Raw genomic sequence first — 24,751 nt, forward strand, 5'->3', positions numbered from 1 at the left:
ACCAGTAAAAATCAACTGGAGACCAGTTCAAACAATTTTATTCCAGTTGAAGCAAAGTAGTAATACCAGTTAAATTGTTTTTCATCAAACCGGTGTTACTGGTCCAATAAATAATGACTTTATTTCAAGTCAGATCATTTTGACGAATTATGGAAAATGAATCTTGCAATTTAGAGAAAGTTATTATCGTTATCAATGTTATCATTCTTCTTATAATTATCATAATAATTATTATTATGATTATTATGATCATTGTTGTTATCATTCTTATTACTGTTATCATTGTTATTGATATCATTATTAATATTATCATAACTATCAAGTATTATCATTATCATTAAAATAATTATTTCCTTTAATGATTAAGATCAAAGCAAGAAATATTCCTCTGATATAGTCAACTGGTCAAAAGTAATTCCACATATTGTCTGAAATTGAATTACTGGTTAAGACCAGTAATACCAGTAATTCTGATGATGCTGATCACATGGTTTACTTCATTTGCATATTTCCTATTTTAAAAAGAAAAATCAGGATTTAGAATGGAATATCCTTGCAATTGCACTCATTGTTGTTTAAAAACTTTCCAAATAAGTGTGTGAACTAATTCACAATGAAATGTGTAATTTCATATATCACATTTAAAATAACAGCAGAAAGATTTATTTACTAACCATCTTTTCCATCACATTTCACTGACCATGGTATATAACAAACCAAATGCATGTAATAAATTGATCCGGTAAGACCAGTACGAGGACCAGCTCGACCAGTTCGAGGACCAGTCAGACCAGTAGAAAATACCAGTAGAGACCAGCTTGAATTGGACACCAGTATGAAGACCTGCAGTGAGACCAGTAACAACCACCAGAAACAAGACCAGTATAAAATTCCAGTAATTCTAGACCAGTTTAATTTTTAACTGGACCAGTAAAATTTTAACTGGACAAATATGACCAGTTAGACCAGTAAACCGATATTCCAATTTCCAGAGTTACCAGTTAAAATTCTACTGGTCTAACTGGTCCAGTGGAACTGGTTTTTCCTTCTGGGAAAAGTGTGCTCTAGAATGCCATTTTTCAGCGCGCCCCAATGAAAAGCTTGGTTGTTTCGCTGCTCCGTAAGGGTGAGCTTCTTTTTAAAAAAATATGGGTACCCCCTCCCCCACCCCGGAAAAAATCTGCATACGGCCATGTTGGAGTATGCCCTTCAGTTCCCGTTTAGCCCCTTATAGCATACATTTTTCTCAGCTGGTTATTGTTGTTGAATAGGCCTATATTGAATAACGTCGTGTTTAAATGTTATGGTATCTTGTTTTTATCAATCAACTTTTATTGATAAAAAAGAAACAATTATTACAATAATTATTTTTGAATTATTGTATTGTCTTTGAAATGAAAATTTAAGCTTTTGAGCTAGTGTAGGCCTATATTAGTTTAAACGAACCTAGAATTGAATGGACTCGAATGACGCCTATATCCTGTCACGAGTGCCTGAGAAGTGGTGGTGATCTTAATTGCCCTCTTGCTTTCCCTTCAGAAAAATTTGGCCCTCCTGAGATAGTTTGCCAGGGGACCCGTTTCATGAAACTTGATATAATTACAAATTTGCAATAGCAGGCTACTGAAATCATTCAATACGATTGCAAATTTGTTATAGCAATGACGAATTTGTTATTATAAGCATGGGCGGAAATCTCTCCCCAAAGGTAGGGAGGACGAGGGGCGGATCAAGGATTTTTGACAAGCAAATAAAAAAAATAATAAAAAAAGGTTATCACTTTCGATTTTGAATGATGTATTTTTTCCATCATAAAAGACCACAAATATGGCTTATACTAGGGGGACATTGGATTTTAATTTTGATTTGATTTATTGTTTTCTTCTGCATCCATAACATTCGTATAATACATTTTTCATAACATAATAAACATAATATGCTGGCATTTTTGGCATGAATCATAAATAAAGAGTATTAAAAAGATAATTTCAGACAAAAATGATTAACTATATGATATTCACAATTTGCAGGAGAAGGATTGTCATCATAAGCAGATTGCTTTTTGACACTGTGTCCCCCTTTCCAAATGGTAGGGGGGACGCGTTCCCCCTGGGATATCCGCCCATGATTACAAGTCTTTATGAAACGGAGCACAGGTATAGGCCGATGATAATATTAAAAAAAAATATTCAATTCAGTGCCTTTGGGTCAGGCCCCTCTAATAACTTTCACTAAAAAAAATGAGAAAGTGCAAGAAAAGGCAGGGGAAAGGGTTTTCGAAAAATATCTATATTACGAAATTTGTTTTTTGTATAAAGAGGGCCCAAAGAATTTTGTTAACCATGCCTGGCCCCTCTTTTTAAGTCATTACTTTAATGAGGTAAATCAACAGAATAGTTATAAAAGACAAGCTTGACTTTAACAAAATTTAATTCTGCACTAAGAACATAAAATACATTTTACAGGCTATTTCTTCAAATTATCACACTTTCAAGTAAAAATATCCGCAATATTTAGGCCTATAAATTAAGCTGCGTTATTAAATACCTGGGCCCCGTTGTACAAAGAGTTACGATTGATCCGATCAATCGTAACTCTATGGAAATCCATCAGTGTCATAATTTTTTTCTACAGGAAATTTGCAAAATGTCCTTTGTAATCAAAGGAGAACACCCCAAATTGTCAAGAAGTCAATGAATTTATGGATATGCATTCATATCTGGATTTTTGTTTAACAAACATGCATTTCATATGTTGACTTTGCTGGCTTTCCATAGTTGTGATTGATCAGATCAATCGTAACTCTTTGTACAACAGGGCCCGGGTGGGTGTTTCATAAACCTGTTTGTAACTTATGACCATATATATCACTAGTTTGCTACCTCTATATGCTTATGACTGACTTTTACGCACTACTGGTAACCCTTTCTTATGGTAAATGATATACCCTATGTAGCTGACGTAGCACCCAAGAACATGTTCTTGGGCGCAACCTAATTTTATGAACAACTTTTCTACACACCCACCCAATCACCATGCAGGGCCCCGTAACACGTAGGTTAACGATCGATCGCTAATTTGAAAGAACAATATTTTGATTGGTTCCTAGTCAGCCTATTGAATAAAATGCGCATGCAACTACGATCTTGATAGGCCATTTCCAGGGGCCGCGGAAGCGGGGGGGGGGGGGTCTTCAGCCCCCCCCCCCACTTTTTCTCCAAAACCATGTACAAACACGTAAAAATGACCATACGATTGTGATTTTTTGCATGGTCAGCCCCCCACTTTTGGCTCAGCACCCCCCCCCCCCCACTTTGAAAACCGTTCCGCGGCCCCTGATTTCGATTAATCGCTAAACTTTGTGTTATATATACGGAGCCGATGTAAGAGTTAATATAACACTAGTATTATGACGTCACTTCATTGATTCCAAACTGGTAGCTTCATCACGTTTTAGCGTGGAAATAAGGGGGAGGGGATCAGATGCGTTAATACCTCGTTTCCAACTGGATCTGTTACGAACGCCACGATTGCATTTTCTTATACCTGATCGCGAAAATAATAAGAAACATTCAAAAATTTTCTACGATTGACAATATCCAACAAACAACAACAAAACTGAATTGATACGATCTGATACGATCACTGAATCGTGACAGTGGGAAATTTGTATTGTATGCCTATTGGCACTGGCGTACCTAGGATTTTCCAGAAGGGGCGCAAATTTTTTGGAGGATATTTCGTCCGCGAAAAAATTTGACAAGCAAAAAAAAAAAAAAAAGGTCTTCAACCACAAAAAAGGATTTCTTACCAGAAAAAAAATTGACAAAAAAAAAAAAGGTCTTCAACCATAAAAAAAAGGATTTCTTACCACAAAAAAAAATTAACAAGAAAAAAAAGGTCTTCAGGTTCAAAAGAGGGGGCACAAGTCTGTTTTCATTGCATGTGACTCGTCAGGGGGCAGGGATACGTCCCCTGCAGGAGTTGTGACTCGTCAGGGGGGCAGTCTGCCCCCCCCCCCTGCCCCCGGTGTACGCTAGTGCCTATTGGTCAAATTATACCAATGTCGATATTTTATGTACTTTAGATGCTTCAAAATCTCATGGGTATGATAATTTGCCAGTTAGATTGATCAAGGATGCAGCACCTTTCATTGCTTCTCCGTTGACTTATATTTTCAATTTATCATTAGAATTGGGCAAATTCCCAGATGCCCTAAAGGTAGCAAAAGTCACCCCCCCTGTATAAAAAGGGTTCGAAGGATGACCCAGGCAATTATAGACCCATTTCAGTTTTACCAGTTATTGCAAAAATCTTTGAAAAATTAGTTAATATGCGTCTCATGGCCTTTCTAGAGTCCAGTGATATTTTGTATAGACATCAGTATGGCTTTCGTAAGAGATATAGTACGAAATTATCAGTAATAAATTTGGTAAACACATTATTGAAGGCGATTGATAAAGGTGAAATAACCATAGGTATATTTATAGATTTCAAAAAGGCGTTTGACACAATCAATCATAACATACTCTACGAAAAATTAAAGCATTATGGAATAAGAGGTATTGTATTGCAGTGGTTCCAGAATTACTTAATGGACCGATCGCAGGTTTTATGTTACAAAGATGAAATGTCCAGTAGTAGAAGGATAACATGTGGTGTTCCCCAAGGATCAGTCCTGGGGCCAACACTCTTTTTATTATATATTAATGACTTACCAAGATCAACTGATTTTTTCCAGTTTAGACTTTTTGCAGATGATTCAAATATTTTCCATACTTTCCCCAAATGTCAAAAAGATATTGATATGAACTATGTAAGTAAGAAATTAAAAGAGGTGTATAGTTGGTGTATACTTAATAAATTAACCATAAATTTGAAGAAAACTAATTATATGATAATAAAAGGACAAAGACGATCTATTGAAATTGAAGGTGTATTAACTTTATGTGAAAACAGTTATAGAAAAAGTACATGTGGCATCTTTTGTAGGAATTCAAATCGATGAATCTTTGTTGTGGAAAAACCAGATCCAATGTATTGATAAATGCATTAGGCGGAAAATTGGTTTGCTTTTTAAATTACGTTACTATGTACCACGGCATGTTCTAATGCTTTTGTATAAATGTTTTATACAACCACACATCTTTTGGAATTGAAGTTTGGGGAAGTAGCTACAGGAGCCACCTAAATCGTATATATTTGGCGCAGAAAATGGCTATGAGAGCAATTACATTTTCTCCACTTAGAACAAGCTCTACGCCACTATTCGTCAGTCTGGGGGTATTAGGTGTTTATGACTTGCATAAACTTGCAGTATCAACATTTGTTTATGATTTACACAAGGAACATTTACCACATTCTGTAAAGCAATACTTTGAGATGTTAAATCATAGTTACAAAACCAGAGGCAGAGAACATTCCATGCTAAGACTCCCCAAATGTAACACTACACATGGCACTTTTTCTATATCTTTTCTTGGAGCAAAGTTTTGGAATAGTTTGCCCCAGAGTATACGAGAGAAAAGAACACGGTTTTCATTTCGTAAAAATCTGAAAAATTACTTGATTAATGAAGTTTGATGATTGATATGAGTTTGGAAAAAAATTAAATAAAACAAAGTTGTTTTAGAAGTAGATACATTGAACTTTGATCCTTTTGGGAAACCATTCTCGACTAGCACTTGTGCTAACTTTTGGTTCTCCCTTTAACAGCATTTCATTTGGTACAAAATCACCCATACCATTTATAATTTATGTTCATGCATACAATCAATTTTTATGGTGATTTGCTTCTTGTCAGGTGAAACTGCATCAAGACAAAACACATGATGTTACTCTTTTGTATTATATGCTGATATCACATGCGGTATTATATTGTGTTTTTATTTAGACTATGATTATGTTATGTTATGAATTGCATTTATATGATTCATGTTATATAACACATTCTTGTAAATATGTATTACACATATATTCATTCATGTAAATATGTTAATGTTGTTAATAAATTCAACTCAACTCAAATTCAACTCAACTCATATTCTCGAATTGCCACAGTCTGATACCCTAAATGATTAGTCTGCAGGCACAGACCCTTGGTTTTCGCAATTTCGCATAGTGCATATGCGTAGAGTCTGAAGTAGTGAGACTAGAATCACTATGTGCGGTAGCTGGCTCTTATTCGACACAGACAGAGTCTTTGGAGTCTAGTCTTCACTCTATAGACCTGTTATTGGGCTGAGAGTCAAATATGAGTATGTGCTTGCAGACTACACTAAATTAGGGCGGTGTGACAAATTTAGAAAGTACGTAAGGAAGCTTTTAAAGTGCCATCGACTTGACGACATGGCGAGATACCTAAGCTTTCCATGTCAACTTTAAAGTCCTATTATGTCGACATTCTATCTTGCCAAGCTAGTCGACCTTCAAACAAAATGTTGACAAGGTGAGATACTTTGCCAAGTTGACTTATAAAAAACCTGCACGGTGACGTGGAGAGATATTTCATCTCGCTATGTCAACAAAATAGGGCTATTAAGGCAACATGATAGGATTAAGTATCTCCCCATGTCGTCAAGTCGATGGCACTAATATTCACTCGCATTTAGTAGGTGAGTACGCTCTCCATGTAGTTCAATGGCGTTTACAAACGATAAACAACAAAATAATTTAAAAATGTATAAAAGATTTAAAGTAAAAGGAAATAACTAATAGGAAAAGGGGGAAAATTTTTGATTTTTTTTAGTTGATCTGAATGGGGGAGGGGGTGGGGAGTTCTTCCATTCGTTATTGCAGTTAAAGTGGATATGCGAAGCCCCAGTTTTTGAAGAGTATTTGGAATGGCAAGTCTTTAACTGATCCCTTTGTCACAATGTCTTGTTAACGCGTTACATCGGAGAGGGCGGGAACTGAACGATGAAGAGGAAAATGCATAACACGGAGAAGCTTCCTAGTGAAGACAAAGAAAATAAAAACGGTGCGAAATTGCGAATGACAAGACTGTATAACATCACAACCGATCTTTATAGCATTTCGTTCCATCATTGGTTCCTTCAGTCCTGCCACGGGGTATACCAGACTGCTTGTTGTCTGCGTTATTCTCCTATTCGGCGTACAATCGTAACCCCATCGCTTATTGGTAAAACGACCTAAAGAAAGGAAGGAGATAAAGGGGGATAGTTAGAGAGAATTAGGAAGGATAAATTATGGCCCCTCGGTCAGGACTTCAAGCCCTAAACTGTTACCAGTTCTTTAAAGAAAATGAGTACAATATCACTCAACAGTAAAAAAAAACAAAAACAAGTGGAATGCCTCTGGCCGTCTCACCTGCATCACGCGATTCAATATAGCTGCTGCAGCAGTGCTGATTTTGAAAACTACTATAACTCGCACAAGATGTTCAGTGATACTTGGTTACTCTTATTTCCACGTTTTATGAACTAGACCAATACACTTATAGAGATATGATGGCAATTCAACAAATACCCCCAACGTGGCCAAAGTTCTTTGACCTTACATGACCTTTGACCTTGATCATGTGACCTGAAACTCGCACAGGATGTTCAGTGATACTTGATTACTATTATGTCCAAGTTTTATGAACTAGACCAACACACTTTCAAATTTATGGCTGTAATTCAACAAATACCCCAATTTGGCCAAAGTTCATTGACCCTAAATGACCTTTGACCTTGATCATATGACCTGAAACTTGCACATGATCTTCAGTAATACTTGATTACTATTATGTCCAAGTTTCATGAATCAGATCCATAAACTTTCAAAGTTATGATGGTAACTCAACAGATACCCCCAATTCGGCCAAAGTTCATTGACCCTAAATGACCTTTGACCTTAGTTATGTGATGTGAAACTCATGCAGGATGTTCAGTGATACTTGATTAACCTTATGTATAAGTTTCATGAACTAGGTCCATATATTTTCTAAGTTATGATGACATTTCAAAAACTTAACCTTAGGTTAAGATTTTGATGTTGATTCCCCCAACATGGTCTAAGTTCATTGACCCTAAATGACCTTTGACCTTGGTCATGTGACATGAAACTCAGGCAGGATGTTCAGTAATACTTGATTAACCTTATGGCCAAGTTTCATGAACTAGGTCTATATACTTTCTAAGTTATGCTGTCATTTCAAAAACTTAACCTCAGGTTAAGATTTGGTGTTGACGCCGCCGCCGCCGCCGTCGGAAAAGCGGCGCCTATAGTCTCACTCTGCTATGCAGGTGAGACAAAAAAGTAGATGGTGTTAAATGTATGCATCAAATATCATTTCTAACTCTTAAGGAGAAATGAGACAATACGATGAACGAACGCATGATGGGAAAGTTCTTGTAACGTTGATTAAATTATTCAATGAATACAAAGAAAAGCAAAGAATATTTGATCAAAAACATGTTTTCCAACTCTTTTTAATGCATCTTCTTTATTAGTTTGGGGGAGAGGGAAACTGGTGCTGGAGCTACATGCCAATGATCCTTGTCAGAAAAAACACACATTTTCCAAAATGGCTTTGCAGCCATTGCAGCCAATATCTCACCAAAGTGACGTGTTAAAAGAGATCAGCTGCATGGTGTCATAATCAACTCACCCCCATTCGATCGAACATGTCTGACATTTTTTTATTTTGACGGGGAAATCGCTGAAGTCGGTCGCCCCCCCCCCCTCCCCCTCCCTCACCACAACATCATACTTGTTTATTTACCATCTATTTTCTGATATTTTCTTCCTTTTTGCGCCCCTGGAATTGTTTCTTGTGGCACCCTGTTGGGAAAGAACGCAGTGTTCTGTGTGCGCATCCCGCATTGTGTTTCAATACAGCTAGTGTGAATCAATAACATGTTCACAGTGTGGAACACATTAATTGTGTTATCATGTTCACACTGTTAAATTTGAGCATTCCAACAGTGTGAGTCAAATATTCACATAATCAACCATGTGAACACACTGTGAACGGTCACACTGTCGAGGTGATCACAGTGTGAAAATATATTCACACTGTTAAATTTGAGCATTTCAACAGTGTGAATCACATAGTCAACCATGTGAACACACTGTGAACGGTCACACTGTCGAGGTGTCCACAGTGTGAAAATATCTTCGCACTGTTAAATTTGAGCAATTCAATATCACATAATCAACCATGTGAACAGTCACACTGTCGAGGTGTCCAGATTGTGAACACATCTTTACACTGTTCAGTTTGAGCATTTTAACAAGGTGAATACAATTTTAACATAGTCCACGTACTATGTGAACACACCGTGATCACACTGTCTGAAACTGTGTTCTTTCCAACAGAATTATACATCCCTCAGACCCCCCCCCCCCCCCCACTCCTCGGATATCATCCTACCTGCTCAACACGTGTTTCATTTTGTAATATCTTGTTGAAATTGTGGACGGCGGGCCCGCCCCTTGCAAAAGCAGCATTTGGGAAATTTTCCATGAATGTCGCCCCTTTGAAGATCGTGTTGTCAAACAACATCGTCCCGCCTGGAGCGAGTATATTGCTATCAAGAATGACCTATTAACAAATAAGAGAAATAAACATAGGGGCATAAGGTATCCATTTCATTCAAAGTAATTTTTTGTCTTTTTTTACAATAGTTCTTTTTCAACACTGTAAGAAATAAAACTGTGAAAACAAACCAGTAGTTATTAAAGTTAGCTGGGACTCACAAACAGTATGAACTGCTAAATTACGATGGGCGGTAAAAATGCAAAAATACTGGATTCATTTACATTCATTTAACATTCATTTAATCTGACAATCGCCGTTAATTTACAAATACGAACACTATTTATGCGATAGACGCATTGCATTCAACGTAAAAACCCGATAGTTCGTTGGTATTTTTCAAAGATTATTATATTTGAATTTTTACATTTAACTTGCAATTCTACGTTACATATCACTGCATAAATACGTTTGGTTTGTTCAATCATTGTGTCGTCTGCTTTTCAAAGGTAAACATCCTGTAAATTTACGATTTTTCTTTGTAAAATTACTAGTATTTTTAACAGTGAACTCATTCTATCATCGCGATGCATAATGAGGCAGAGATCATCTTTGAAACGATAATCGGCCTACTCCAAACACTTTATTTTTTTAATTCTATTTCTTTAAAACCACCGTTTGATGCATAATAATCAGCGATGATGACGAAACCCTCCAAAATCTGTGGTTTGATTGGTCCGTTTCGGCGACAAACATAATAACTACAAACCTGAAGATAATCTTTGTATTCTTTTTTAGCTGCGTCAATGAAGATCAGATCAAAAGATTCACGTTTCTCAGCTAAGTTTTTCAGCAGATCAATTGCAGAGCCTGTAGAAAAAAAGGAAAGGAAAGATAATTTGAATCTGCGGATTTGAAACTGCATATATATACCAAATATGCAAACAAGGTAAACGAAACAGAAAAGTATTTTTGAAAAGTGAAATAAAAAAATAGATGGGTTGTGTACGTGACCCTATGTTAACCATGTTACTCAGATTTCACGCGCCTCATTACAAGGTTAAAGATATTCATTCTACCCATCCCATTCACAAGATAGCTGATTGACCAAAGTCTCTGCACATAATGATTCACCATTTACACCATTTAGTGGAGCGTTGTGGCCCAGTGGATTAGTCTTCGGACTTTGAAACAGAGGGTCGTGGGTTCCAATCCCAGCCATGGCGTAATTTCCTTCAGCAAGAAATTTATCCACACTGTGCTGCACTCAACCCAGGTGAGATGAATGGGTACCCGGTAGGAAGAAATTCCTTCAATGCTTTGAGCGCCTAGGTAGCCCAGCTAAAGCCGGGGTAATAATAATAGCAGGGCCCGCTGGGAGAACAGTTTTCGGAACTGAAGCGGCTTCCCTGGGTAAATATACCTGTATTATTATTATTATTATTATTACTACACTGATTACACATGTTATAGGAAGGGCAATCAATAAACTTCCTTTGTCAAAATTATGACGAAATATTTCTTTACCTTCGTAACTACGCAGGCCTATATAGTATACTGCCGGAAGAATAATGTTTTTTTTTACTGTTGCAGAAGATGAATGAGACCTCTTCCCGAGATGTTTCCATTAAAAAAATGTAGGCAATCAATAGGAGGCAGTCAATATATTACGATCAAATACGAAATATACTCAGATCTGTCTACTGGTAGGGCAATACACATTTAGTCCCCCTATCTTTTCTTATCCGAATTTCTGTTTAGCGATATATTAAATTAACACGTGCGACTTTGCGGAAATATTCATAGGTTTTGACCTAGATATTTATAAAGCAACCTTCAAAATATACTTTTTCACTTATTTATCTTGTAGAGGCAAATAGAAAATACAAAAACACTGTTTACAATTTTATACGAAGCTGTTTGGGCTACTGTGTGATCTACTTTTTTTTTTTTTTTAAGCAACCATGATCACGTTTAAATGTAAAGCGTTTTTTTTTTTAAAGATTTTAAAAACTGTTAAACCAGTACTCTATAAAGTTCAAATAGTAGCCTATTAAAGGAGCGTTGTATAAGATTTTAAAACGGTCTTTTTACTCTGCAGGATTTATATTTCCTAAAACAAACCTTCTTGGACAGTTATCTTTGACCCAGTCGCTGTACGAGAGAAGAAATCTCTTGCAAACTGAGCAAAGAATGGGAGTAGTTCCATTGTAACAAGTTTACCGTCGCTAGGCAACCCCTCCGCCATGTTGAGAGCTGCAAAACCAGTGAATGTACCGATTTCTAGAACTTTCTTTGCTCCGGTCATACGAACCATCATCTTTAAAATCTGACCTGAATACAATGAGAAAGAATAAACCTATCTACATTAAAATGCGCAATATTCAGAAAGTTCGCTATACCGAAGGATCAAATATTCCGAAGTTTCATTAGTCTAAAGTAAAGGTTCACTAGTCTGAAGATTTGATGGTCCGGAGGTTCGATGGTCCTAAGGGCTGATAGTCCGAAGATTTGATAGTCCGAATGTTCGATAGCCCGGAGGTTCTACAGTCCGAGGGTTTGAGAGTCCGAAGGTTCGAGAGTCCGAAGATTTGAGAGTCCGAATGTTCGATAGCCCGGGTTCATTCAAATCAATGTTTCTTATTATTTTGAAAATGAAAAAAAAAGGTTCGGTTGGTTGGTAAATCCGAACATAAAATCAGAATCGTAAGTATGTAAACAAAATGAGGTATTTTCCAAAGGGGCGATAGTCCATATAATGATCAATATTTTATATTGGATTTTTGTACTAACTAACCTGATTTCAAGTTCGGGCTTAAAAACCGTTGAATAAACGCACTTCGGAAAAAGCACCCTTATACGTTTAGATTAACCAACCCTTTATTCATTTTCGGAATAACGAACATCTCATTGGTCAATGCAATTTGAGCGTTTAGGAATAACAAACCTCCAGAATAATATTGAAGGCTTCGGAAATCAAGAGTATATCAAATACATAGGGAAGGGGTCAAAACAAATGCAAATTAATTCTCTCTTCAGCTATTAATTTTTTTAAATACATTTAAAAAGATACGATTGGTAAGACTAATTAAGAGGATTTTCAGGTCAAGCTCTAAAAATCAGATAGACGGAGAAAACGTATAACAATGCATTCTGTTAAGAATGCCCCATTGTTCAGAGTGGACCCCCATGCTGTATTTAAATGAAGGTGTCCAGTGTTAATATTTTGTAGGTCGGATTAATACTGGTCGGCTGTTTCATTTATTCATAGTTGAGGAAATTTGCGATAAATGTGACTCTGATCATAAAATTGCATTTTTAAACAAGTGGTAATGAGTCTTGTTTACATGTTTTATGCATCATCAAATATAATGAGAAAATAATACGGAGTAATTTTTAGCCTTGGGTCACACCAGCAGAATAATGGTCTAATATTGTACATATAGCACATGACGTGGGCGCATCGTGGTCTAGTGGTTCTGACTCTCGCCTTTCAGAGGGTTGTGGGTTCAAATCCTAGCCATGGCGTGTTTTCCTTCAGCAAGAAATTTATCCACACCATGCTGCATTCGACGCAGGTGAGATAAATGGGTACCGGCAGGAATTCCTCAAAAAGCTGTGCGCACCAGAATCGGTAGATTAGCTTAGCCGGGGTAATATAGGAGAGCCTCGAGCACCTAGCAAGGTGGATACGTGCGCTATACACATCCTATATTATTTATTTATAATAAGATTCCAGACAATTATCAAATTGCAACAAGTGAAAACATGAATTCAATTGAATCAAGTTACACTGATTAATAAACTTTTACTGTGTAATCTAGGAAATTTTTGCAAAATCGGTAAAAAATAATAATGGATTCTCGTTCTATTTGTCAAACTCTGAGAATTGATTCTATTAAAAAAAATAAGAAATAGGAGATGTAAGATATTACCTTGTAAAAGATTTGATGACATTTCTTTGAAGAACTTAAATGATCCCGTTTTGCCTTCATTGTAAAGTACTTCGAAATCGATTGCCTTGGTCTCATTGGCAAGCAGCTATGATATTGATGATAATGATACATGTGAAATAAGATTTGTTAATCTGGTGAGAGTCATTTGGTAATACTGTTAATAGTAATAAAATCAATGGCTATATTGATGATGACGATGATGATGTTGATGATGATGATGATAATAATGATGATAATAATAACAATAGTAATATATAATATACAATGTGTTGCCCAAATTGTCTAAGTGTTTTTTCACAACATGTTATGTATCATTAATTTTTTTTTTGCAACGGATACAAATATTTATGTTTATATATGGTATACAATTTGTTTTTGTTTGATGGAAGTGAAATAAATAAATTTGAATTTGAATTTGAATTTGAATAATAAAAACAACAACAATAATGTCTATTTCGAAAAAAATAATTTATGGATTAATGATGATGATAGAGATAATATTAAGAAGCCATTATAATTATGATTACAATATTAACTAATGATACAAATTCTTATGAAAATAATAATCATAATCATCATTATCACATTCGCTGGCAAAATCAATTATCCTGTAAAAAGACCTGTAGGCGTGAATGGTCTAGGCCTACTTTTCCTTTTTGGTTCAAGGTATAAACGTACGTGTCACGGAAGAAATTGTGACAATAAATGTGTCTCAATACACGTATCCCAATAATTACATTATTACCTGGGCATCTCTGCTGACACCACTGCTCATTGTTAGAGGATATGTCAGTAAACCTGAGGCAAGCTCTAGGGACTGATTAACTAGGGTACGTGTGGCCTCGGGCGCATTTTCTGAGGTTGCCTTCAGTTGAGTGAGAAATTCGATAAGGAACTCAATCGGTGTGTCTGAAAAAAATACAGAACAAAAATCCATCTTTGGGGTTAAATGCCGTATTTTATAGTCGATCCCCCAACAACCTTAGCATCGAGAGCGTACTGAGCCTAACAATTGTAAAGGCACAACAGGGTTCTCGTGGGGGGGGGGGTGATAATAATCCCGAGCGAACGAAGTGAATGAGCAAATATATGTACCTTTTTAAAACGAAAATCTTATTTTGTGATAGATTGACATAATATTCAGAAAATATGTCTTACCCCCATTCCTTTCGGTTTCCCTCTCCTTTTTTTCTTAGTAGTGGAACTTTTTGGGGCCTCCTCTTCGGCTCCACCATCTGTACGCCAGTGCCTTACATTGAATAATCTATTTATTTTCTATCTATCCTTCCATCTTTCTATCGATCTATCTATCTATCTATCAATCTATCTATCTACTTTGTTTCTTTCTATTGAGGAAACATGAATGTTACCTATACAGTGACCTTCCATTCAGTGGCACGTATGGATTAAGGCTTTTAGGGATCCGATTGAAATTATATATCTAAAACGGATTACTGAAATTTACAATTTCATTGTATACATATGTATATAAAGAAGATATTACATCGAATGTTCACTTCATCAACCAACACTAGATGCAGGCTATGTTACAATGGAAAACGTTGTGGTGTGGAAGCGCTGTGGTGTAGCGGTTCTGACTCTCGCCTTGTAATCAGAGGGTCGTGTGTTCGAATCCCACCATGGTCTAGCGTCCTTTGGCAAGGCGTCAATCCACAATTTGCCACTCTCCACCCAGGTGTTAAATGGGTACCCGGTAGAATGCGAAAGCCTATGTAGTATGCCTAGCAATTGAGTCTTGGCACTCTTGTTGGAATGCTCCCCAGGGAGTGGAGAAGGTGCATACATTGTATGCGGGCATGCAAGGATCCGATGACCGGGGTAATAATATATCTGTAAAGCGCTTAGAGACGTCGTTCCGATGTGTTAAGCGCTATATAAATGCGGAATATTATTATCATTAAAACACCCCGTCCTTCGGATAGGACGTTAAATGGAGGCCCCGTGTAGAGGAGAGTCACCACCTTTGCACGTTAAAAACCCACTGCACTATTCGTATAAGAGTAGGGGGAAACCCCGGTGTAGTGGTCCACCTGCATTCCCCCCCCCCCCCCCCCAATCAGTTATATCGGGAGGAGAGACCTGCGGGTCATAGTGATTCAGTTCGCTTTTCGCCTCCCAGGCACAGGTGACGCCAAACAAATAATAATAATAATAACACTCATTTTTTTTCTTAGATGAAACGAATCAATATAACTCCCTTTTGGGGGAGGGGGGTATCTATGGGCCCAAGTGCATGTCAGTGATTCCACTCTTAATTGTTTACTCTCAAAATCAGTAAAATCTTAATCAAATTAAATTAAATGATAAACTTACTTAATCTATGACATTATTGTTACGATAATACAGATGAACAACCGACTCGTTAATGAATTGGACGGGGAATTCCCTTCCCCCAGCAAGAAGAAACATATTGCCAAGTGAGCTAGTCCCCGTGACTTCCGAAACATCACCAATCAATAATAATAATAATAATAACATTAAAAATAATAATGATAATAATAATGATGATGATAATAATAATAATAACAATAATAATAATAATAATGATAATAATAATAATGATGATGATGATGATAATAGTAATAAAGATAATAACAATAATAATAATAATATATACTATACTAATAATAATAACTCTCAGCTGATTTTTAAGCTGGCTGTATTATATTCATAATGTTACCCTTCTCCTTTCATAATAAAAGTCGAGCGCTAGACAAGTTTTTATGTCTCGGCCGGGATTTCGAACCCATGCATCGACGTCCCGTTCATGCATGCATGAGGCGGACGCTCTTCCACTGAGCCACCATGTCTGGTTCTTTTGTAAACAGTGTCTCGTTGTCATGGTAGTAGCCGCATGAAGACATGGCATTCGTTAAAAAGCAAATAAAGCTTGAACAATCATGTGATTTTTGCTTGTTTGTACACTTGAAGAGCTCACTTGCAAAAGGGGTTAGGTCCATTTTTCATCAAATTTGATTTTTTGGTCTCAATGTATAGATTTTTAGTAGCTCTATAAGATGATACCAAAGAAAAGTAGAAATTCCTATTCAAAAGTGATAAAAAATGGGAAAGAAAAATCCCTTTTTTTTCAAAAGGGGTTAGGTCCATTTCAGTTTAGTTGCAAAAGGGATTAGGTCCACACCGAATTTTTTTTTGGAAAAGAATATTTAAAAAAATATGAATAAAGGTAGATTTCTTTTATACCCAATTTTATGTTGTCATGGTAGGGAATCTTGAAAATTTAGTTTCGCATAAAAATATGCAATATAGGAGAATTAAAAAAAATGATTTTCTTGGAATGGACCTAACCCCTTTTGCAAACAAACTCTTCTAAAGAGCTCATTTGTCAAAAGGGGTTAGGTCCATTGTTCATAAATTTTATTGTTTTCTGTCTCAAAACCTCTAAATTTTTAGTCGCTTTGATGAAAACAAAGAAAATTTGAAATTTACATGAAAACGTGAAAAAAGTGGCAAAGAAAAATCACTTTTTTTTCAAAAGGGGTTAGGTCCATTTCAGTTTAGTTGCAAAAGGGATTAGGTCCACACCGAATTTTTTTTTTGGAAAAGAATATTTAAAAAAATATGAATAAAGGTAGATTTCTTTTATACCCAATTTTATGTTGTCATGGTAGGGAATCTTGAAAATTTAGTTTCGCATAAAAATATGCAATATAGGAGAATTAAAAAAAATGATTTTCTTGGAATGGACCTAACCCCTTTTGCAAACAAACTCTTCTAAAGAGCTCATTTGTCAAAAGGGGTTAGGTCCATTGTTCATAAATTTTATTGTTTTCTGTCTCAAAACCTCTAAATTTTTAGTCGCTTTGATGAAAACAAAGAAAATTTGAAATTTACATGAAAACGTGAAAAAAGTGGCAAAGAAAAATCACTTTTTTTAATCAAAATAGATTGGATTCATTTCAGTTTACTTGCAAAATGGCTTAGGTCCACAATGATAATTTTTTAAAGAATTTATAGAAAAAAATTGAAGACATGTAGATTTCTATTATACCCAATTTTATGTTCACATGAGAGGGTAGTACATCATGACAATTTAGTTTCTCATAAGAATATTGCAGTAAATGAGAATAAAAAGCATGGATTTTCTCAGAATGGTCCAAAGTGGACCTAAGCCCTTTTGCAACTAATAAACTCTTCACTTATAGGTCGGGTGAACATGTTGAATAGGTATACATGTTTCATGGTGAATTGACCTACTCGGGTTAAGCAGTTTTAATTTGTAAGAGAAATATGGGACAGCTCGAGCTAATAGGCTATTATTAGTCAATGGATAAGCCGTACAGCTCGACATGATCATTATAGCTGCTATCAAATTGAAAACTGCATGGCAAAAAGGAATATCATCAATGGCGGTGAATATCCATCCCAATATTTTGCCGTTAAGCCACTTACAGCAAAGAAAAACATAAAGACATGTAACCTAAATAATATTTACATATTCATGATGTATAAGCCGAAAATAGGATTAACAATCATACTAACCATTATACATGAACTGTACAACGATTGACACGTGTTAACCCTAATTCTCCCGGGGGGGGGGGCCATAATGGCCCCCCCTTGACAATTTTCGCGATATATCTGCTGCGCAAATTTTTTTGACCTCGCCGCTCACTGACTTTTTACTTTCAAGTCTCGCGCAAATTTTGAGACCAAATTTGTGACGCCCGGGTACACGGTTACGACATTACGCAACATTATGTAAGTGCATGTCAGACCCAAAATTGCTCATAAACGTGATTTCATGTACAAATCCAATGCAAATTGTGTATTTAGCCAAAATTCATAAATGTATCATTATTTCTACTTTTACTGATTAAACTGAATTAATTTTGCCTTGTTTATGATCAGAACTAAGTCTGGAATGATTTCCATTGAAAAAACAATAAAAAACAAAAAGTAAAAAAACAAAGAAATACATAAGAAATTCATAAAACAATAAAATACATAAGAAATTGATTTCCGAACCGAAGTTTTTTTAATTGCGATTGTTAAGATTGCTACAAAGAATTTTTTTACCAAAAATTAGCATTCTAGGAGCTTTATTTAGTGAATTATAGCAAAAAGTATGATTTATGCATAAATTAGCATAATTAATTCATATAAAATAAAATCTCATTATTTTGGAAAATTTTACCATACAGCCTTGTAGATTACATCGCACACTACCAGTGTGCAAATTTTTGCGTCGCTCGCGCAATCGGCGGCCGAGATCTTAAGGGGGGGCCATAATGGCCCCCCCCCCCCGGGATTGACAAGAATCAAAATACCCCGGGAGATTGAGGGTTAAAGGAGAATGAAACTCTTGGAGCAAGTTAGCTTTTGTGAAAGCAGAAAAATCAAAGAATAAGATCAACAAAACTTTGAGAAAAATAGGACTAGCAATAAAAGAGTTATGAGCATTTGAATGTCGAGATCACTAATGCTATGGAGATCCTCCCATTGGCAATGCGACCAAGATCTGTGATGTCACACACGTACAACTCTCCCATTTGGACACTGAAAATATACCCCAAAACATCTCTTTTTGCTCATTCTAATCATATGACAAACGATTCATCAATGATATAATGTTGTGAAACCTCTGTACTTGTCATCTCATAAAGAGAACACCTCACCTTGTAGACTCTATAAAAGTGAGAATATAAGTGAAATAAGTACTAAAGTAATGAGGGAGTTGTACGTGTGTGATATCACAGATCTTGGTCGCATTGCCGTTGGGAGGATCTACATGGCACTAGTGATCTCAATATTCGAATGCTCATAACTTTCTTATTATTCATTCAATCTTCCTCAAACTTTCAACAATATGTTTCTTTGATTTTTCTCTTTGATATGGATTCAGCTGGTTTCAAGGGTTTCATTCTCCTTTAATATATATAGTTCAAACATTCATATCAATGCCATACGCTTATTATATACATTTATATTTTCTGTTGACAAAGAATGATCGTGTGAACTCTTACCAGCAATATCCTCATTTCCCTTGGTTGCCTTAGGCGGGAGAGCTCCTGTATCCACACTCATAATCAATTGGTGTATTCAGACCGCCTCGATCTCCAAAATAGCCTTATAATAATTTTCGCATTCACATGCACCGACTCCAAGCAGACACTTTCGGGCTTATTTCTCGAAGTATTACGAGCACCGGTCGGCACTTGGAATTCAACTGCAAAATTACACTGCCTGGCCTCGACAGCATGTGACGATATTGCACCAATATAAACATCAACCGTAGTTGTAATTCTTTATGCCATGCATCGATACATATGTACACACTGATGACATCACTCAGCGGGCCGAGGTCAATATAAAAAGGAAATGGTCATGCAAATGCAATTCAATTCAATTCATTTCGAGAGTAGAGAAGTTGCTATAACAAATTGAGAATTATTTTTTTTAAGATAGATTTGAGCATGGCTGAGGGATTATATAAACTGATACAATGTGTCATACCGCTTACATTGCAAAGCTAGATTTGCTGGTATACTCGTATTACGCATACATGTTAGGTTTATTACAACTTTTTTCACGTGAACTCATTTGATTCTAGCGGATTCTGCATGCAATTAAGCTCCATTAGGGCCTCTCGAATTCTAATCATCTAGTATATATATCCGCCACCTTCGCGAGGAGATCAGAGGAACCTAGAAATTAGCCAGCATTTGAACTCTCTGTATATGTCACGCTCATATGGCATTTGCTCTTGCGTATGCATGAATGGGAACACCTTGGGGGCTCTAGTTTGCCCCTCCCCCCCTCCCCACAACTTACGGTTCCAAGAGAGAGAGAGAGAGAGAGAGAGCGCGCGAAAAGGAGGATAAAGAGACAAGAAACATAGGAGAATTGGGCATGCATGTCCATATCTATCGCAAAATTAGAGTTCCTATAGTCTCTAAATAAAATTACATATGTCTCCTAAAAATATTGCTAGGATCCTAGCTTATTGAGAGAGAACCTATTTATTTATTTATTTATTTGGTCATGCTTCTCTTTTTTATGTCTCCATAAAAATAGTGGGTCTGTACGTGTGTGAACGAAAAGCTGGGACTTCTTTTGCAGTAATAACAGTTTATGGTTGCTTCCCTAAAGCAGGTATCCCCTTATTTAAATAGAAGGTAATATCAGAGACGAATATAGCACTAATAGTGATGACGAAAATAAATGATATTTCAATTTATTGAAAATGCCAATATTTCGCGAAATAATCTTACAGGTACTCAGGAAAGTCCTTGATGTTATCAACGGTAACACCGAGAATTTAATGAGTGCGGCTTTTTCTACATTAGTATCATAGCTAAAACGCAATGTTCTTATGGGAAGTGTATCAATGGAATAATTGTTAAAAACATATTGCGTGACTTTTAAAAGTTTCTTTTGTACTAAGGTTTTTTTATGGGAATAACAAATATTAGAATAGTCTGCAAAAAGTATGAACGAAAGGACATTAAATGATTTAGGCTATAGAAGTGGACTTAAATTTATCAGTAAAACCGGAAACGATTTACGTAATGCTGCCATGGCAACGCGTCACCATGTCAGACGCTGTCGGAAACCAGTAGATTATGACCTCCAATGCACCTCCTTCTCTTGTCTTTATTTATTGAAATAAAATGTGATCTTCCAGCAATGATCGACTACGCTAATTTGAATACCAAATGGTGAAAATAAGCATGCATGCGCATATTGATGTAAATCAACTTGAAAACAAGTGGGCCTATACCTTATATACTATACTTATGTGAACTACATGATGATGTCTATCAATTCTGGTAATTTTACATTATTCTCTTATATTCGACCTTTAATTCGAATACATCAAACATACACATATGTTTCATCTTGGTTGATTTTGAGATTTCTTTTTTAAATCGGCTGTTCGCAAAGCTAGCCAATCCATTTATAACTTCAGAATGAAACTAGCATCTAACTGATTTGACTTTGTTCTAATTTCTTGCGTTTTGTTTACAGCATGATGATGAAAGCGGGGAGGAAACAAAGGATATTCCAAGATTACGTGTATCTTTAAGCATAATTTTGCTCTCATGTAGTTATTAGTTTCCTTCACAAAGTTTTCAGAGATTGATCGCTAACTTATTGGACATTTTATTCCCTTTTTTCTCAGAACAATCGAGAGTGAAATTTAATTAATAAAATCATATACGAGTCCTTGCGTCCTGCCTCTATGCCGAATTACCCCCCCCCCGTTCCTCCTAGCTCCCTCTATCTCACCCCTCTCTCATACACACACACACACACCCTCACACACACACACACACACACACTTTTTGTTTTTTACTGTTTCACTTTATTCATTAAATCGAGTTAAAATATAGTGTGTAATCTTTTTCAAATCATTGTGGGATTTAGTTGAAATCGCACTGCATTCTTACAGGACAACTCCACCCCCAACAAAAAGTTGATTCAAATAAAAAGAGAAAAATCAAACAAGCACAACAATGAAAATTTTCATCCAAATCGGATGTAAAATAAGAAAGTTATGACATTTTAAAGTTTCGCTTAATTTCACAAAACAGTTATATTCACATCGTTGTTGGTATGCAAATGAGGAGACGGATGACATCACTCACTCAATATTTCTTTTTGAAATATGAAATATTCCATTTTTCTCCCTGTTGTCGTGTAAAACAACAATTAATTCCTCCCTGAACATGTGTAATTTATAGTAGCATTGTTTAATACTATATGGTTCAATCAAGTTGGTCCTTACTGTCAAATCTGTAATAAATTAAATATTGCATTATTCAAACAATAAAAACAAAAGAAATAGTGAGTGATGGACATCATCGACTGTCTCATTTGCATGTCACTGAGTTGTGCTTATCACTGCTTTGTGAAAAATAAGCGAAACTTAAAAAGTCATAACTTTCTTATTTTACATCCGATTTTGACGGAATTTTCAGTGTTATGCTTGTTGGATTTTTCTCTTTTTATTTAAATCAACATTTTTCTGGAGTGGACTTGACCTTTAAGGGTACAATGACAAGACGAAACCTCTAAGACAATGTTGGTTTCAGCGATTAGTATGGCAAATTCTGCATGTTCTGTACCTTTAACCGTTATACCTTATAAGTGTGTCATCGATAGCTGGATTCTATTTGAAAATTGAACTGAATTCTTTTCTGTTTGATAGTAACCAAAAAGATCTTTCTCATAGCCATGCAGAGGATAGTCAGTCGATCTTATCCTGGTTTCGTCCATCGATTCAGATGGGAGTCACATTATCAAATGAGTTTGATTTGATTGATTTTGATTGATTGATATTCATATATCTATATATATACATCATTTTCAACATTACATAATATTCATATTAGTATAATCATTCATATACATAAGTGGAGCATCATAAGCTTTATGAGCGTGAGAACGATGTTCCAAGAAAAATATATACATAGATACATAATTATACATTTGCTAAAAGAATACATTCAATGATGCGAACATCAAATAAAAAGGTAAAAGAAGAGCAAGAGAGATAGAGGGGTGAAAAACAGAGTGGGAAAGAGAGAACTGGATAGAAAGAGAGAAACATGAAGAGAGTACTAACAATATATAAAATACAAGACATCATATTTTGATAACGAAGTTCGGCATCTTCTCTCGTTATTTCGAATTCGAATTTATTAATTTCCAACAGAAATACATAATCATGTCGTTTACAATCGGTAAGCTGAAAACAGATGAACAAAGTGGACAAAGATTATTATTTGTTTTTTCACTAATACACATTTCAAAATGGGATCTGTATTTCAAACAGTAAATCGTTTTCCTTTTGTAGAATGATAAGAAGAAGTGTCGACACTAACCCTGCGTACACTTTATGACCCACTCCTAACAACCCTCCTAGCCTATATCCACACACAAACACACACACTCACATACAACCCACCCTCCCAGCCTTGCACAGCATACACACCAACAAACACACCCATACTCACATACAACCCACCCTTTCATCTTTGCACACATGCAGCATCCACAAACCAAAACACACCCCCACCCACACACCAATTAACCCACCCTTTCAACCATACAGCATCCACACCACAACACAAACTCTCACCCACACTCACATCCACACACCAACCCATCCTTTCAGCCTTGCATACAGCATATACATCAACAAAAACTCCCAACCAACCTCCCACACCAACCCATTGCTTCCAGCCTTGCACACAGCATCCACACACAAACAATTAACACGTACTCCTACCCACAAACCCTCCCACGTACACTCACATCACACACCATGCCCACCCTTTCAGCCTTGCATACAGAATCCATACACCAACAAACAATTCCCCCACACTCACACTCCCACACCAACCCACCCTTTCAGCCTTGCGAACAGCATCCAGCACACACCAACAAACATTCCCACCCACATCCACACACCAACACACACTTCCACCCTTGCGCACAACATTATCCACACACCAACAAACACATCCACACACCACCTCACACTTCCAGCCTTGCACACAGCATCCACACACCAACAAACACTTCCACACTCACGTCTGGACACCAACCCACCCTTCCACATCATCCACACTCCAACAAGCACACACACCAACACTCACATCCACACACCAACCAATCCTTCCAGCCTTGCACAGCATCACACACCAACAAACACTACCACATGCCCATCCTCAGTCCTATCAATGAAACCATCTGCACTCCTATTCATGCGCACTCCCACTCACACACACCAGTGACATACACCTGTCTTCCCCTCCCACCCACATCCCTCTGCTTCCCAAACCCCCATCTCACACCCACATATCTGCACCCTCCCATTAACACTCCCACACAGTCCTATCCACACCCTCATTCCCACCTACCATCACCACCGTTTCGTAATCATACTCATCATCAATCATAGCATCCTGTCATCAACATCTCTTTCAACGTCATCACCAACACCACCATCATCAGTAACATCATTATAATCATATCTATATAGCTTCATCATCATCATCTTTATCGTCATCATCAGCACCACTAACACAGTCAATAATATCATCATAATATTTATCTACAATCACTAACAGATAATCAGTTGCATCATCAACACCATTAACATCACCATCATCATCATTATCTTCATTCTCATCATCAATCATCATCATCATCTGCACCATAACAACATTCCAACAATTAAGTGACACAGTCAGCTCTCTATTGCATAACCTCATCTTATCCTTTTCAATTTTGATAAGACTACAAAGGGAAAGGCATA

At 36.4% G+C, this 24,751-nt stretch overlaps 1 protein-coding gene across 2 annotated transcripts; it reads right to left on the reverse strand.

Annotated features, from left to right (window-relative positions):
- Positions 1 to 4,458: 4,458 nt before the first annotated feature.
- LOC129267994 (O-methyltransferase MdmC-like) lies at positions 4,459 to 19,931 on the reverse strand. Of its 2 annotated transcripts, XR_010294623.1 has the most exons (8): positions 19,449 to 19,931; positions 14,186 to 14,349; positions 13,420 to 13,525; positions 11,609 to 11,818; positions 10,254 to 10,354; positions 9,380 to 9,550; positions 6,602 to 7,151; positions 4,460 to 6,339 (listed from the first exon to the last, which is right to left on the reverse strand). XR_010294623.1 is itself a non-coding variant. In XM_064104484.1 (7 exons), the coding sequence occupies exons 1-7, from the start codon at positions 19,507 to 19,509 to the stop codon at positions 7,098 to 7,100; spliced, it is 867 nt and encodes a 288-aa protein (XP_063960554.1). In that variant the 5' UTR covers positions 19,510 to 19,931; the 3' UTR covers positions 4,459 to 7,097. The 2 variants fall into 2 exon arrangements, 1 of the variants encoding a protein (XP_063960554.1); XM_064104484.1 differs by having other exon boundaries at positions 4,459 to 7,151.
- Between the last annotated feature and the right edge of the window lie 4,820 nt (positions 19,932 to 24,751).

Source organism: Lytechinus pictus, chromosome 9, assembly GCF_037042905.1.
Source record: "Lytechinus pictus isolate F3 Inbred chromosome 9, Lp3.0, whole genome shotgun sequence".
Classification (NCBI taxonomy): Eukaryota; Metazoa; Echinodermata; class Echinoidea; order Temnopleuroida; family Toxopneustidae; genus Lytechinus; species Lytechinus pictus.

Coding starts and splice junctions, on each gene's coding strand:
- LOC129267994 (XM_064104484.1), bottom strand. CDS start 19,509: ATGAGTGTGGATACAGGAGCTCTCCCGCCTAAGGCAACCAAGGGAAAT. Junction 11,819..13,419: donor GTCATCAAATCTTTTACAAG/GTAATATCTTAC, acceptor CATTGTATTCAG/GTCAGATTTTAAAGATGATG. Junction 7,152..9,379: donor ATGAAACACGTGTTGAGCAG/GTAGGATGATAT, acceptor TCCTTTCTTTAG/GTCGTTTTACCAATAAGCGA.